We start from the raw sequence: 15,879 nt of genomic DNA, 5'->3' as shown, positions 1-15,879 counted from the left end.
AAAGAACTTTAACTTTCATCAAAGCTTCGTATCTCAAACTTTCGCGTCAAATGATTTTGATCCAGCTTTAGAAGTTATTGACAAAGAGTCGAAGGATAACGATGATGATTTAGTAATGTTAGAATTTCCTCCAGTTGCTAATACAGAAAATATTATTGAGGGAGACCCAGATGAAAAAAATACTAAGAAAGAAAAGATAAATACATCAGTTATGAATTCATGAGACTCACTCATTTGATGAATAATAATTTATGTGATACGTAGTTTTACTGTCTATTACATTTTTTTAAAATAAAAAATAATAATATGAAAATTAGTCAGATCGGCCTATCAAGCCACATAGACCGTTACTAATTGGGCCGGACTCAGTTTACCAATTCATGAAGCAAACACGCCGAGCCACTAAAGCCCATTTATATGTGTCGGGCCATCGGGCCGAGACGGGCTGGCCAGATCTAGACTGATAAGAATTGAGTGAAGCTGAAGCACAGTGAAATTTTCTCCAATGGAAGAAGAAAGAGAAGAAAACCAAACTCTTCTTCAATCATCTTCCTATCCCTACTACTGGGGCTACACACCAGAAGAACAATTCTACAAACAACAAAAAATCACATCAACAAAATCATCATTCACAACACCAAGAGGCCTTACTCTCTTCACAAGATCATGGCTTCCATCTCTCACAACCCCACCACGCGCTCTCATTTTCATGATCCATGGCTATGGCAACGATATCTCATGGACCTTTCAATCAACTCCAATCTTCCTTGCTCAAATGGGTTTCGCTTGTTTCTCTCTTGACCTTCAAGGTCATGGTCATTCACAAGGTCTTAAAGCTTTTGTCCCTAGCGTTGACCTTGTTGTACAAGATTGTCTCTCTTTCTTCAATTCCATCAAAAAAGATGAAAAATTTATTCGGTTGCCTTGTTTTCTTTATGGTGAATCAATGGGTGGTGCTATTTGTCTTTTGATTCATTTTGCTGATCCAAAAGGGTTTCAAGGTGCTATCTTGGTTGCACCCATGTGTAAAATTTCTGATAAGGTTAAACCCAAATGGCCTATTCCTCAGATTCTTACTTTTTTAGCTAAGTTTTTTCCAACTTTGCCTATTGTGCCTACTCCTGATCTTTTGTATAAGTCTGTGAAAGTTGATCATAAGAAGGTTATTGCTCAAATGAACCCTTTGAGGTATAGAGGGAAACCTAGGTTAGGGACTGTGGTGGAGCTTTTGAGGGTTACTGATATTTTGAGTAAGAAGCTTTGTGATGTTGAACTTCCTTTTATTGTGTTACATGGTAGTGCTGATGTTGTTACTGATCCTGAAGTTAGTAGAGAATTGTATGAAGAAGCTAGGAGTGAAGATAAGACTATTAGGGTGTTTGATGGGATGATGCATTCTTTGCTTTTTGGAGAAACTGATGAGAATGTTGAAATTGTTAGGAATGATATTTTGAAGTGGTTGAATGCTAGATGCAAGTGAAGAATAGTTTGTGTGGCTATAGATTAACATGGTTCTTGTGCTGTGATGAAGTGGAAGATTTGAAAGGTTGTTTGCAAATAGTAGTTTTTTAAGTTCTTCATTGTATTGCTATTGGTTCTTGATTGATACATTCCATGAAATTCCTCAATGAGGATGAATTAAATTGATGGTGTATAGTATACACAGTTTTTTTTTATCAAAGATATTATTCTTGGAAAGACAGGAGGTGTTGTTTTGTACTAAATTGGTGTGAATATTTAAGTTTATGGTTTGGGACAAAAAAGGGCATGTTCTGTGTTTTGGGTGAGTGGTTTGTGTTTAGATAATATTGGAAATGAATATGTTCTGTGATTGCTGTCCTAGAAGAATCTGATGCTGATCTTACTAATGCTCATTTGAGACAAAAAGATGTAGTTTGAGGTTTTGAGTTGAATGATTCCTCACAACTTGAAATCTCACATAAAAATCTTATATTTACATTGTTCTGTAGAACTCTTCTTTTTTTGTGGATTTTATGCAGAACTCTTGTAACTAGTAATTAAAACTGTTCGGAACTTCGGAACAATAGAGAACAATAATAATCCAGAAAATGCAGCACTACCAAACTGTTACTATTTGAGTTAGTACTTTATAATGCAGTTGGATAGTGTAGAAGGTTTTAGTTGATAGTTAGAAGATAATAACAAGTAGTGTGAGGACTTGAAGCAAGAATAGATTGTATTTCCCTAAAATTGGATGCTATTAGAAACAATTAGTGATGGAATTGTAGTGTTGGAGTTGGAAACAATTAGTGTAATGTTAGCAGCATGAGACAACAGGCAACAGTTTAGTATGTGAAGCCTTCAATGTTAGTGACATTCCACCTAAAAAACTTGAATATAATTGTACATAAGTTTACCTGTTTATAGGTGTAAGAGATATATTCTAGATACTACATTCCAGAATTTTTATAACATTTCCTGATATATATGCTATTGATTTATTCTATGCATTAGTAAAGTATTCTATAAAACTCTATAAATGTGCATCATTACTTAACAAGTACTAGTTATTCTATAAATTACCATTGCATTCTAGAAATGTGCATTATATTTCAACAAACCATTCACGAATGTATTTGTACCATAAACCACCAAACTCTTAAAGATTGACTTAAAAATCCGAAAAATCATTTTTTAAGAGCATTTTACGCCCAGTCGTTGCAGGTTTGTGTCCAGGCGTGGAAGACTGGCGCCGAGAGCTAGGCTCAGTTCTGTCTTTTTTTTTTATTAGGTGCTACCGGGTAGCCTAGCCTAGTGTATAAAAATCTGATTTTTTTTTTTCCCTGTATTTTTAGGACTGAGATTCTCTATATATATAAAGGCATGTTAAACAAGAATTCAATTAGGGGAGAGAGAGGGGGGTGTAAAAAGGAATTCAATTAGCAACAAATGGGTTTTTCTTGGTACTACACTAGGATTGAGCAAAGGATCGACGAATCACTGAAGGTTGATTCTTATAATTGATTTTAAAATCTCTTTGTAACGAAACTTTTTGAATTAGTGGAATGGAACATTGATGACCATCTTTGGACCAAATTGGATAAACAAATATTGTCTGTTATTTCTTTGTTTTTATCTTGCTTTCTTCGTGATTATTATTGTTTACTTAACTATTGGTCGTTACTAATTTTGCTCCACATATACATCAAAGTATCGGTGAGTTTTTCAATCAAATTCACACTGTATGAAATTTAGGTTCATATACAATTTCTGAACATTGTTGAACCCCATCTTTGCTGCCATGTAGCTACTGCTCTCTACAGCCTATACAAATGTGAGAGATTAAACTACAATTTCCAGGTCAAAGAATGTAACATCTTATTTTAGCTAAAATACACCTCACATAATCTTCATGTCAAGGGACACTGAAAACCTTGTTACTTATATTAAATCATCCATTGTTAGAAAAGTATTTTGTTTCTTCTGCTGTCATCATAAACCAACTTACGATGAGCCTGCCCCGAGTGAAATAATCACTAATCTGAAATAAAATTGTAACTGTTTTCCAAAAATATATAAATCACATCATGAACAAATAATATAAATCATCAACTGTCGTGCAGCTCTCACAACCAGTACCATCCCCCCGAATTGCAGATGCAACCATCGTTCACTTCTTTAGCTGCAATGTAAAACAGATTTTCTAGCATTGGTTCGTGCAATGATATATTGATTTAGAAACAGTTAGCCGGTTAACAAAATATGTGTCAGGTAACATGTCACGTTTGGACGGAAAATCATTGTTATGAATAACCTATTAGGCAGAAGTGTTAAGATCCAACATCTTGACTAGCAAACAAGGGATAGGGATAAAGTACTTCTAATAAGGACTTGTGCATTGCTGCTTACTACTTGAGTTGGATTTTGAAGTTGAGTTAGAAGCAAATTATGAGCCTGTCATGTATATCTGATATTCATTTGAATCACCTACAATACAAATACTCAACCAAAAAAAATTGTCTTTTTAAAAAGTAAATAATAACTTTGGAATAACCTATCATCTTAGTTACAACAGACATGAATTTCAATAAAAGATCAGAGACATACAGAATCACAACAATTTCAATACATAAGGTACTCCACATGAGAGGAAAGAAAAGCGAGTCGACTAATTATGAAAATCATAAACAAACTAAAATAGTGATGAGACCTAGTTACTCAAGGCATGTCCTTCTAACAAGCCAAACTTCAAGTGAAACTTCTTCTCATTACAGTCCAGCATTTCACTCAAGCTGCAATTCAAATTCCTCTTCTGTAGGAGTTTGTGCCGCGACACTAATTTTTTCTTCAGGCCATGACGAAAGAAGCATGGATAATCAATGATTTCATCGACTTCTCTCCCCATTACATCTACTAAGAACTTGATCCTTGGTTCTAAAGAATTTCGGATACTCTTGATCAAAACAGGAGGAAAACCAACTACCAAATCAACTATCTGTCGCCCTTGAAACCCACAGTTCTTTAAATAATCGTAATTGTGTACCAAGACCTTGTTTGCGTCTCTACTCAAAATCGACGGGAAGTTCAAGGCCAGCACTTGAAGATCCTGCTCAGTCAAACCAATTGACTTCAGAAACTCGGAAGTAGGGCGAAGCCTTTTATCAACACTATAACCCATAATAAACGGGTCCTTGACCATAATTTTACCAATCATTCCGTCTTTATCAAGACCAATGCTGGCAAGGAATTTCACAATTTCCCTCATCTTTATCTCAATGCTGTAACTAATAAGCCTAGGGTTTAACAGTAAAATTTTCCCGATTTGTTTTTCGGGGACGCCTAATGCCTGAAAGAACGCCAAAAGGGGACAAAGCTTCTCTTCGACACTATAAGAGAGAATGTGAGGGAACTTGGCTATGGCAGATGCAACTTCATTAGGTTTTGTTGCAAGTGTGTTGAGACATTCAACCATGGGGAGAATTTTCTCATTAAGACCAAGTACAAGAATCTTAGGACATTTTGAAACAATTGAAGGAAGTTTCCTTTCTAGAATGCCAATGGTTTTCAAATACTCCCAATTCTCATCTGCTCTTTCGCGATGCGCCGTCTCGAGACGCTTGCATTTTTTGAACATTCCTTGTATGATGTTATCATCAAAGCCTCTATCTTTGAAAAACCACATCATGTTACTGCTGTTATTGCCGCTACTGATTTCCATTTCACTCTAAAATTTATTCATTGAATTTAGTTTGCATAATAACATAATATGATTATAATTAACTCATAATTCAGCAGAGTACTCAAATAAAATGTTAAATTCCATTAAAGCTTCCACATGATAAAATAATAAAAATAATTGTAAAAAGAAAAGGAAAAACAGAAATAGAAATGTTTACCAGAAGGGTTGTTGTTACATGGGAGCAGCAGAGGGAGGACTCACAGTCATAGCGCAACTGAACTGAGAGTGGAGATGAGATGACAAAGAAGAAGAGGATAGATAGAGTGTACTGTTGTAAAACATATTCCTAATCCTACCCACACACGACGTCGTTTAATCACAATTGAAATAAGTTAAGATTACTTTGCATTAGTTTTTTACCCGTTGAGGCATTAGTTTGGTAGAAAAAAAAATATTTTTTTTATAAAAATAATCACTTTTAATTGTTTTGTATATGTTTATTACAGATTTTTAAAATAATCAGAAGCTAAGAATAATCAAAAAAATAGCTAAAAATGATAAGCTACTAAGAGTAGCTTATAAAATAATTTTTTTTTTTAGCGGAGATAGAAAAGAAATGTTAAAAGAAGAAAGTTATTTGTAATTAAAAAAATCACTTTAATAAGTTGTATCCAAATAAACTAAAGATTATTTTATTTAAAAAAAGTGTTTTTTATTATAATAAACAAACACAAATTAAATTCAACTTTTTTAAAAATCTCTAAAAACTAAACTCTAAATTATTTTACATCAAAATCACTATTTTTTTAATCTGTAACAAACGGACCCAATGTCAAATAGTTTTTACGGGTTTGTTTCTTATTGATTAAAAAAATAGTAATTTTGGTAGTACTTAATAATTTAGAGATTAATTTTTAAAGATTTTATAATAGTTGAACTTATTTTGGGTTTTTTTGTTAATAAAATAATCTTTAGTTTGTTTTTTTAGCTGATCTTTAGCTTACTTGGATATATATGTAAAAATGAATTTTTTAATTACAAAATAACTTCTACCTTTTACGGTAACATTTATTTTCTCTCTCCTTTAAAAGAATCTATTATTTGAAAATCTTTCTCATTTTTAACTGTTTTCAGGTTTTTTCTAAATTTTGATTTTTTTAAAAGATTTGTAACAAACAGATGCAATATTTTTAAAAGTGGTTATTTTAATAAATAAATAAAAAAGTGAAAGTATATTTGTGGTTTTCCAATGAAGCTAAAAAGTGGTTTTTTGCTTATATAAGTCAGATACATTAATTTGTTTATACTAATACATTCGTCTTTCAATGAACTTTTTTTTTCATTTCACCGTCAGTTTAATCTGGTTCGAAGGTCAGTTTTGATATCAAATTGTTACAGCCCCCTACTAGTCGTAGTTGTGGAGGATTGAACTGTGGTCCTCCCTACCAAGTTTAGCAGCGTCAATCGCCACTGAACCAACTAACGATTGGTGTTTTTCAATGAACTTAAAATGTAATTTCTTTTTTATAATAGTGACCGGAGAGAGTATCATTTAACAGGGCCGATTCCGACAATTCAGAGGCCCGTGTCGAAAAATAAAAATGAATTCCTAATAAATAAAAACGCACAAAATTTAGTATTTACAATGAATAACTATCTATTTAATTTAACATAAAAAAATAGTCAATCATCTTTATAACAAACCTAAAATAGTCACTCATCTATTTATTTTGGATCTTATTATCTTCTTTTAGATTAAACATACACATATATTCTTCTTTTAATTTTTTGTGATTATTTAGATTGGACTATATCTCTACCTAAAATATAAACTTTGAGATCCTATTTTTGGAGGCCCAAGGCTATATCCCTGTTTGTCCACCCTTAAAACCGGGCTTGTCATTTAATTATTCCAAAAATATATATATTGTATTTACTATTTAGTTACTTACTCGGTCTACTTTTCATCAAAGTGAGTGACCAAATAGAGGGACCAAATCTTTATCTATGTGTTTGGTTTTGCGGTGGACAGAATTGATTTTGACAGAATTGAGTTTGACATAATTGATTTTAATAGAATTAAGTTTGATAGAATTGATTTATGTTTGGATATATTCATACAAAAGTGAGTTGAACAAAGAATTTGAGTGTAAAAATCAATTCTAGAATGAGAAGCTACAATTTCTAGCTTCAAGTAGAATCCATTCTGGAGGCAGAATAAATTCTACTTTTGAGGAACCAAACAAGTCAGAATCCATTCTACATGTCCAGAATCAATTCTGGCTACTCCAGAATTGAAACCAAACATACACTATGTCTACACAAGAATTAAATGATAACATGTATATCACCTTAATTATAGACTCGCTTACATTAATTTTCTAATGAATATAAAAAGTGGATATTTGCTTATAATTAAAATTGGATAAATTAATTTGTGAGTATTTGCTTATAATGGAGTGAGCAGTAGCTTCGTGCTAAGTGATTATCATATGTTTGGTAAATGCATGGAATTCATAAATTCATGCATTATTTAGGGATATCAGACTTGTCTGATAAAGAAGGATATTGGACTTGTCCAATAAAGAAGGATATCAATGGTAAGTTCCTTGATAAAGAAGATGGTACCACATGCATTAGTCGTGTCTAGGTTGGCATGACATTGAATGTTTGGCATTAGTCGCATTTGAGTAAATGTGCAATTATGTGTTATGTGTTATGTGAGTTCTTTGTGTTGTCCGAAACGACGTGAAACTATCTGGTTGTGTATTTGTGAGTATGTGTTATCTGGTGTATTACTTATTGAGGCATGTGTGTGAGTTAGTATACGTGATAGGTTGAATATAGGTGCGTTTCTATATTCGTATGTATGTGATTATGTTTACTAACTCTCTACCTATTTGTTATGTGCTGGACCTTTGGGGGTTCAGGTATTCAGGTCGTGGTTTCGATCGAGCTTTAGCTGTAGATCGTTTTGGTGTGGAGCACTTTTGGTGAGGAGCTAGTGTAGGCTACCTTTGTATAGTTTTGTTAAGTTTAGTTGGGCTGTGATGTATATTAGTGCTCTGGTATTTTGTAACATCGAGTCGGGGATCGTTTGTATTCCGTCGTATATCGATGCGAACATCTTAACTTATGTTTTATGCTAATGAATTATCTTTTGAACTATCATGTTCATTGCTTTGAAAATCCTTTATGTAATGTTTTCCGCTGCGACGTTTCGTGTCATGTGCACGATCGTTTTATAAAATGTTTTTCGTAGCTGTCATACCCTAATTTTGTCCTACCCTTTTCATAAATTATTTTTCATCATATTTTCACATATTCTCTCATTTTCTTTTTATATTTAATATTCAAAATCTAAAAAAAATGTTTTTATATAAAAATAAATAAAAACAACACAACAACAGCTTGCTGTTGCTGCTGCGTGCGTCCATCCCCCTTAGCACTTCTTGTTTACTTTTTATTTTTATTATTATTATTATTAAAAAAATGAAACAAGAAGGACAGCACAGTGCACGTTCCCTTTCCTCCATGAACAGTGCTGCGCCTCTCCCTACTATGCTGTTAGCCTTACTCTCTTTTTCAACTTTTCATCAAAACCATGCTGAATCTTCACCAAATTCACAAGCAAGCATGAAGGACCAATCACTTCATTTCTTCTTTTATCTTTGCAAAACCAAATTTTCAGCCAAAGCACACTTTAATCAACACTCAAAATTATCCAATGGTCATAGGCATTGATCAATTGATCCTATAAATTGATCCAAACGAATCAGAACAAGAGGAGGACGATTTTTGAGAGAAGAACAGAGAAGGAAAAAACCAAAAAAAACTCATCTTTTCATCACTTTTCCAAAAGTTCGAAATCCATTAAAACCACCTCCAACCTTCAGTTTTCTTCACCCAAATCACTCCAAACACCTCCCTAAGCTTGAAACCACAAGAAAAACGAAGAAAAACCATCAACAAAAGCTTACACAAGGTTCAAAAATAGCAAAGAAAAGAGTAGGTGTTAACCCACCTAAGCAAGCTTCAAAACAAGTAGGTTTCTAAACGTTTTCTACTCATAAGTACCTACTGAAGCTTTTCCAACCTTTAATTTTGTCTAAATCGTACAAATGTAGATTTTCAAATTTTTTGGGTTTTAAAGTTTCGAACTTTTTTTGAGATAAAAACACCTTTTAAAAAATCTAAGTTTATATTCATGATCTACGCATGATTTCGAGCGAAATGGTATATAAACTTTTGATTTTTGGTCAAGAATTGATGATGTTGTGTTTGGCCGTGAGCTTCACTTGAAGCTTTCATGGCTTCTTGTTGTTGATTCTTCAACGTGAAGAAGGTGAAGGAGGTTGAAGACGATGACGTGTCCGCGCTTCATTGGCTCCCTCCCAAGTTTAAAACATGTCTGTTGGATCTGGTGAAAGGTTGAGATCTGTTTGATTATTTTAAAATCTAAGCCATCTGATGAATCAGAAAGCCCAGATCTGTGAAGCCTATCCCGCACCCTGATCCTGATGACACGCTGAATCATTTTTGTTCTGCTTGTTTTTTTGGACGAACTGGGCTGGGCTTGGTGTTGCAGCTTTGCTATTGCCTCACCGCCAGATCCCAATTTACACCCCCAGCGGCGGTTTATTTATTTTTTAGTGCTTATTCATATAAGTGCTTATTCAAATAAGAGCTTGTTGTCTATACTTTGTTAGCTTGATTTGTTTCTTCTTCGTCTTGCTTAAATTTATTCAATACTTAATCACTAAATAGAATGAAAAAGGAAGGGACTGACGTATGACTTTCGCTACCCGGATGGTTTCGAGGCCCTGACGTATGACTCGTGTCTCGGACCATTCTCATTCTCAAACCTTAAAACACATAAAAAAAAACATCTCTTAATCTTTTCTTTTGATTTCGTTAAATCAAACTAAAACGACTTTAGATTAAAAGGATGAAAAAGAAAGGACTGACGTATGACTTTCTCTACCCGGATGGTTTCGAGACCCTGACGTATGACTCGTGTCTCGGATCATCCTCATTCTCAAACATTTTCACAAAAACTCATAAAATCAACTCAACACATTCAAACCTTTTTCACTGCCCTCGCGCGCAGTAAAAGTAAAACCCTTTTCATAAAACGGGTGACGTTTTCGTCCTTTCTCCGTAACACAAACCACGCTTAAGCCTCCAAAGTGCGAGCATACAAGCAGCGTTTAAATACGAGAATGCGACTTAGACGTCATGCGTCTAAAAAACAACCAACCCACAAACATTTTTACCCTGAACTACGAAACCCTGATTTTCCCATTGCACCTGGGAATACGTAGGAGCGAGATTCAACATCTTGTCGGGCACAATAATAAAAAACAAAACTTTTTCTCTTGTATCCATAATCATAATAATAATAATAAAAAACAAACTTTTTCTCGATGAAGCAAGAAACGAGTAATCAAGCAAATATTAAAAAACACGTTAAAGCAAACAAACATTTCCCTCTAAAAGGTTCCCGTTGAGTACAACGGATGTGAGGGGTGCTAATACCTTCCCCTCGCATAACCAACTCCCGAACCCATTTCTCTACCCCTCAAGGTTTTCTCGATATTTTCCTTTCCCTTCTTTGGGATAAATAAAATTCGGTGGCGACTCTGTTACTTTTCGAGTGTTCACACTCGAGGTTTATTTTTCGCGCCGCGACAGCTGGCGACTCTGCTGGGGAAAACAAACCTTTTGAGAGTTAAGCCTAATTTAGGGGGTTTTCGCTTGTTTGCTTTAACATGCGTTATTTATGCTTTAGCTTTATTGCTTTGGATATTATATTGCATATTTGTTTGAATATTATCTGTCTCTTCTGCTTCGTCTCCTTTCTTTTTCCTTTTTACCACTTGGGCCGGTTACTTGGTTACTGAGTGAAAAGTCCTATACCCGGACTTGAGGAAAACTTAAGACACATCGGGGGTTGATTGCTAGCTCGCCTGACGTATGACTCGAGGGTTGGCATGATACTCCCACTTGGGGTAGATTCGTCTTAGGGATATCGGTTCGCCTGACGTATGACTCGAGGACCGAAACGTTCCCTGGATGGATCCGTGACCTTGGGGACCTTTTTAAAAAACCTATGACCTTGAACCTCTGTTTAAGAACCGAGTCGATGGTTGCGTTATGTTGACCTCCCCGGTTGATGTACCAACTTCACCTAGAGGATGTTTATCTTTAGTAGATGTTTGTTATGAGCCGTTGCAACACGAACATCATCTCCTAAAGATTTATCTATGAATTTAGGAACGGTGTCAAACCTAGAACAAGCATGTGAGATTGGGATGGGTTGCAGGTAACTCTGAGCCGTTGGCCTTCAAAATTTACACCTAATCTGTTACGGTTCGCTTGATCTGCTGCATGGAATACTACTTGCATTCATGCATTCGTAACAATAATCATGCATGTGCATTTTGGTTTTCAAGGAACTAAACAAACACTAGTTACATAAGCATAAAGTTTTTCAATCATGGGAAGTAAAAGTTTGAATTTTTCTTATATCCCGGAATGCTTATGATAACAATTTGTCTACGGTTCACTTAAACCAAAATGACTAAAAAAAGGAATTAAAAATTTTGCATGCATTTTCATTCATAAATTGCATCTCATTCCATTCGTTCATATAACCAGTCATATTCCTGACGCCGGTATTTGACAAGAAACGTCTCAAGACTAGTCATGGAGAATTGGCAAGACCAGCACGATGCTTTGAAGGGCGAGGTAGCACAATTGACTGAAAAATTGGACAAGGCTCTTGAGTTGTTGATTAATCTGAACAAACCAGCGCAGCCAGTTGTGGTTGAAACCGCGGTTCCCGCACCCCAAGGAGGAACTTCAGCAGTAAACAGTCTCCTCAGAATCGGGTATACTCCACAGAATCGGGTTGAAGTTCAACAGTCTCCTCAGAATACCCAGACTAGAGTCCCTCTGGTCCAACAAGGTTTTGTTTCACAACAAGAGAATCTGGATGATCCCAGAAATGCTTATCAGAGTCTAGGGTTATTTGATGATGTGCCAAAGGTTAATTCTAATGTTCCTCAGCTGGAGGAAGCTCGACAGAAATTCAAGGCTATTGAAGACCGTCTAAGCATGATGGAAGGTGGAGGTGACCCCATAGACCTTGCAAATATGTGTTTAGTGCCAGACTTGGTGCTTCCGCCAAAGTTTAAGGTCCCTGATTTTGAGAAGTATAAAGGTCTTAGCTGTCCAAAGAATCATCTGATTATGTATAGTCGGAAGATGGCCTCATTTGCTAAAGATGACAAACTCATGATGCATTGCTTCCAAGATAGCCTCACTAGGGCATCACTCAACTGGTACATGCAACTGGAGGGGAACCGAATCCAATCATGGAGAGATTTGGCAAATGCTTTCATTAAGCAGTACCAATACAACATTGACATGGCTCCAGATCGTACTCAGTTACAAAACATGTCTCAAGAGGAGGGCGAGTCATTCAGGGTTTATGCTAAACGTTGGAGAGAGTTGGCTGCACAAGTACATCCTCCACTCTTAGAAGCCGAACTAGTGGACATATTCACTAACACTCTACAAGGGGCGTATTTTGAAAAGATGGTTGGCAGTGTTTCATCTGGTTTTTCTGATATGGTGAAGATAGGTGAGAGGATTGAAATGGGGATCAAGAGTGGTAAGATTCAAGCCACTGTGGGCAATCAATGTACCTCAAAAGATCTTGCAAACAGTTTCACCAAAATGAAGGAGGAGGAAACCAATGCTGCCACTCCCAAAAGAAAGGTCTTTGATCTGATTCCTATGTCATATGGTCAACTTCTTCGATATCTAGTGCACAATGGAATGGTAATTCCCAGGGCTCTAAAACCCATGACACCACCGTTTCCGGCTTGGTATGATGATAAAGCTAAATGTGAGTTTCATATGGGTGCTGAAGGTCATTCCATTGATAATTGCATAGCATTCAAACATCTAGTGCAAGAGCTCATCGACGGGAAGGTCTTGACTTTCAAGGATGGCAAGCCAAATGTGAAAGAGAGTCCGCTGCTAGAGGCCGTCTAAAAGTTTAAAGGTTGCCAACCGGTCAAAAGGGAATCAAGCTCAAGGATTGATTATCATTAGACTGTTTTCATTTTTGTAATTTTCCTATTTGCAAGAGTTTGATTTGTGTTTAAACTTGTTTATTCGCAATAGTAATCATAATGGAATAATAATGCATGTTTTGAATTAATCTTTTCATGTCCATTCACTTTTCTCTTCTTCTCCACAAAAGCAAAAATATATATTTCACTCATTTCATTCATTATCGAATCTGTTTGAACAAAGATTGGAGGGAGGATGACGAAAAACGAAATAACCAAAGTTGTTATAGTATGCTTTCGGATAAAACTTTGCTGATGATGTAAGGCATTGTTTCAAATCCCCGAACACCGGAGAAATAAGGAAGATAATCCGTAGTCACCCCTGTTGAGCCTAGAAGTTGGTGTTTCTTTCTATTCGAAATAACCCGCATTTTTAACCCGGGGCAGGGTAGTGTTCAGTTAATTCGGCCATGCGTTCGAGTTTCAAGAGAACAACATCTCATTCGAGGATCAATCACATTTTCTTCCTTGAACACATCACATGACGTCAGGGGAATAAAAGAGAGTCAAAAAGAGAATTTGTTTTCCTCAACCATTGTCGAGGCAGTCACAATTTCCAAATAAAAAGAAAAAGAAAAGAAAGCCCGCTAAGTCAAAACTCAAAAGGACTTAGGCAAAAATTAGGGATTACAAACAAAAAAAAGCGTCACCAATGAAGTCAAAATCATGTGACCAAAACAAAAAGTAAGTGACTGTCACGTCAAAGAGCATCATTGACCTATAAGCCATCGTATCATCACCATCGCGTTTCCAAAATCTCTTGGAACATGAGAGCATAGTTTGAATTAACTGGACGTAGGACTGAAGAACATCATGGAGAATGGGTTGGGTCTAAAATAAAATTTTGAGCCTTATATCCTTTTATTCAAAAACCGTGAACCAGGCCACGTTACAACCCTCAAAAGACCTAATTGAAGTAAGGTTTATTTTGAAAGCATGCGGTAGCAAGGTTGTGTTAACCTGACTATACATCAATTACATCAATTACATCTCAATCTTAATTTCAAAACTAGCATGCACATTGCATTAGAATTACTATTTTGAATAAACAGGTTTATCTGCAAATCAGCACTTAACAATAAGGAAGTTTCAGCTATGAACGGTCACCAAGTGATCAGCAAGAAGTTATGTCCAATCTGGGGCAACTATCTTGAAACTTCAATCAACCAAGAGGCACATTCCCTAGAAAGGTCATTCAGTATGAGGAAAATGATCCAAGATCATATCTTGGCAAGCTGCATCAAAACCCAGGTGTTCAAAACCTAACGAACTGGTTCAAGATGTTCCTAATTAGGGGCAAACCACCTTGGGATCCTGACAATCAAGAGTGAACCCTTGTGACTAGGGGCACCTGAAGATCTCGTTGGTCCGGCCAAAACATTTCAAAAATGGGGCAATCAGGGTTGCACCTCCAAAATGCCAGTTTGATCAAAGAACATACCTCCTAGAAAAGGGGCACCAACATCAGTGAGTTGGCTAATCACTTCAAAGACGCAATTGACTGGGGCAAGACAGGTTACACAGGGGCAACTCCTCCTCATACCTTCAAGGCGGCCAAGCCAAATCTAGCATACATCCGCAACTGTTGAGTCCGGAATGGGCGTCGGGATTATGTTGACACAACATCAGGCCACATTTCTACAAAAAGCCTTGAACATTCACCGGTTCTAAACCAATCCTCACCCACTGCAGGGGCATTCATAGTAACATGCAAATCATCGCATTAATCATCTTCATGCATTAATCATGTCATTTCATTCTAGCAAATCGACATCACGCATTAATCATGTCATTTCATTCATATGGTATGCCCCATACCACAAACTCAATAACCTCGAGACTAAACAGCAAATCAAATATCCTCAAGCAAAAGTCCAATTGTTATTGGCACCCATTCAAAAATCCAATTGTCATTGGTATCCCATCAAAAGTCCAATCGTTATTGGCACACTTCAAAAATCCAATTGTTATTGGTACCAACCCAAAAGTCCAATCGTTATTGGCACCAACTCAAAAATTCAATCGTTATTGGTACCAACTCAAAAATCCAATCGTTATTGGTACCCAGCAAAAAGTCCAATCGTTATTGGCATCCACAAAAAATCCAATTGTCATTGATATCCCATTAAAAGTCCAATTGTTATTGGCACCAACTCAAAAATCCAATTGTTATTGGTACCAACTCAAAAATCCGATCGTTATTGGTACCCAGCAAAAAGTCCAATCGTTATTGGCATCCACAAAAAATCCAATTGTCATTGATATCCCATTAAAAGTCCAATCGTTATTGGCACACCTCAAAAATCCAATTGTTATTGGTACCAACTCAAAAGTCCAATCATTATTGGCACCCTGAAAGTCCAATCGTTATTGGCACCAACTCAAAATCCAATCGTTATTGGTACCCTTAAAAGCCCAACCTCGTTTGGCACCACCCGCAGCCTAATCACTGTTGGCAATGTTTAAGCCCAATTGTCATTAGCACCTACTCCGCAGCCTAATCACCATTGGCACCTGTTTAAGCCCAATTGTCATTAGCACTCACTTTGCAGCCTAATCACCATTGGCACCTGTTTAAGCCCAATTGTCATTAGC

The 15,879-nt window shown here is 36.1% G+C and overlaps 2 protein-coding genes across 2 annotated transcripts; one reads left to right on the top strand and one right to left on the bottom strand.

Moving 5' to 3' along the window:
* Positions 1 to 241: 241 nt before the first annotated feature.
* Positions 242 to 1,951, top strand: LOC123916367 (caffeoylshikimate esterase). Its single transcript, XM_045967820.1, has one exon. The coding sequence runs from the start codon at positions 506 to 508 to the stop codon at positions 1,478 to 1,480; it is 975 nt and encodes a 324-aa protein (XP_045823776.1). The 5' UTR covers positions 242 to 505; the 3' UTR covers positions 1,481 to 1,951.
* A 2,012-nt stretch (positions 1,952 to 3,963) lies between these two features.
* Positions 3,964 to 5,499, bottom strand: LOC123916366 (transcription termination factor MTERF6, chloroplastic/mitochondrial-like). Its single transcript, XM_045967819.1, has 2 exons — positions 5,358 to 5,499; positions 3,964 to 5,185 (listed from the first exon to the last, which is right to left on the bottom strand). Exon 2 carries the CDS (start codon positions 5,177 to 5,179, stop codon positions 4,172 to 4,174), a length of 1,008 nt encoding a protein of 335 aa, XP_045823775.1. The 5' UTR covers positions 5,180 to 5,185; positions 5,358 to 5,499; the 3' UTR covers positions 3,964 to 4,171.
* Positions 5,500 to 15,879: the final 10,380 nt, after the last annotated feature.

The sequence above is a fragment of the Trifolium pratense genome, linkage group LG3, assembly GCF_020283565.1.
Source record: "Trifolium pratense cultivar HEN17-A07 linkage group LG3, ARS_RC_1.1, whole genome shotgun sequence".
NCBI lineage: Eukaryota > Viridiplantae > Streptophyta > Magnoliopsida > Fabales > Fabaceae > Trifolium > Trifolium pratense.
This window is presented reverse-complemented; position numbering and strand designations above follow the sequence as displayed.

Coding starts and splice junctions, on each gene's coding strand:
- LOC123916366 (XM_045967819.1), bottom strand. CDS start 5,179: ATGGAAATCAGTAGCGGCAATAACAGCAGTAACATGATGTGGTTTTTC.
- LOC123916367 (XM_045967820.1), top strand. CDS start 506: ATGGAAGAAGAAAGAGAAGAAAACCAAACTCTTCTTCAATCATCTTCC.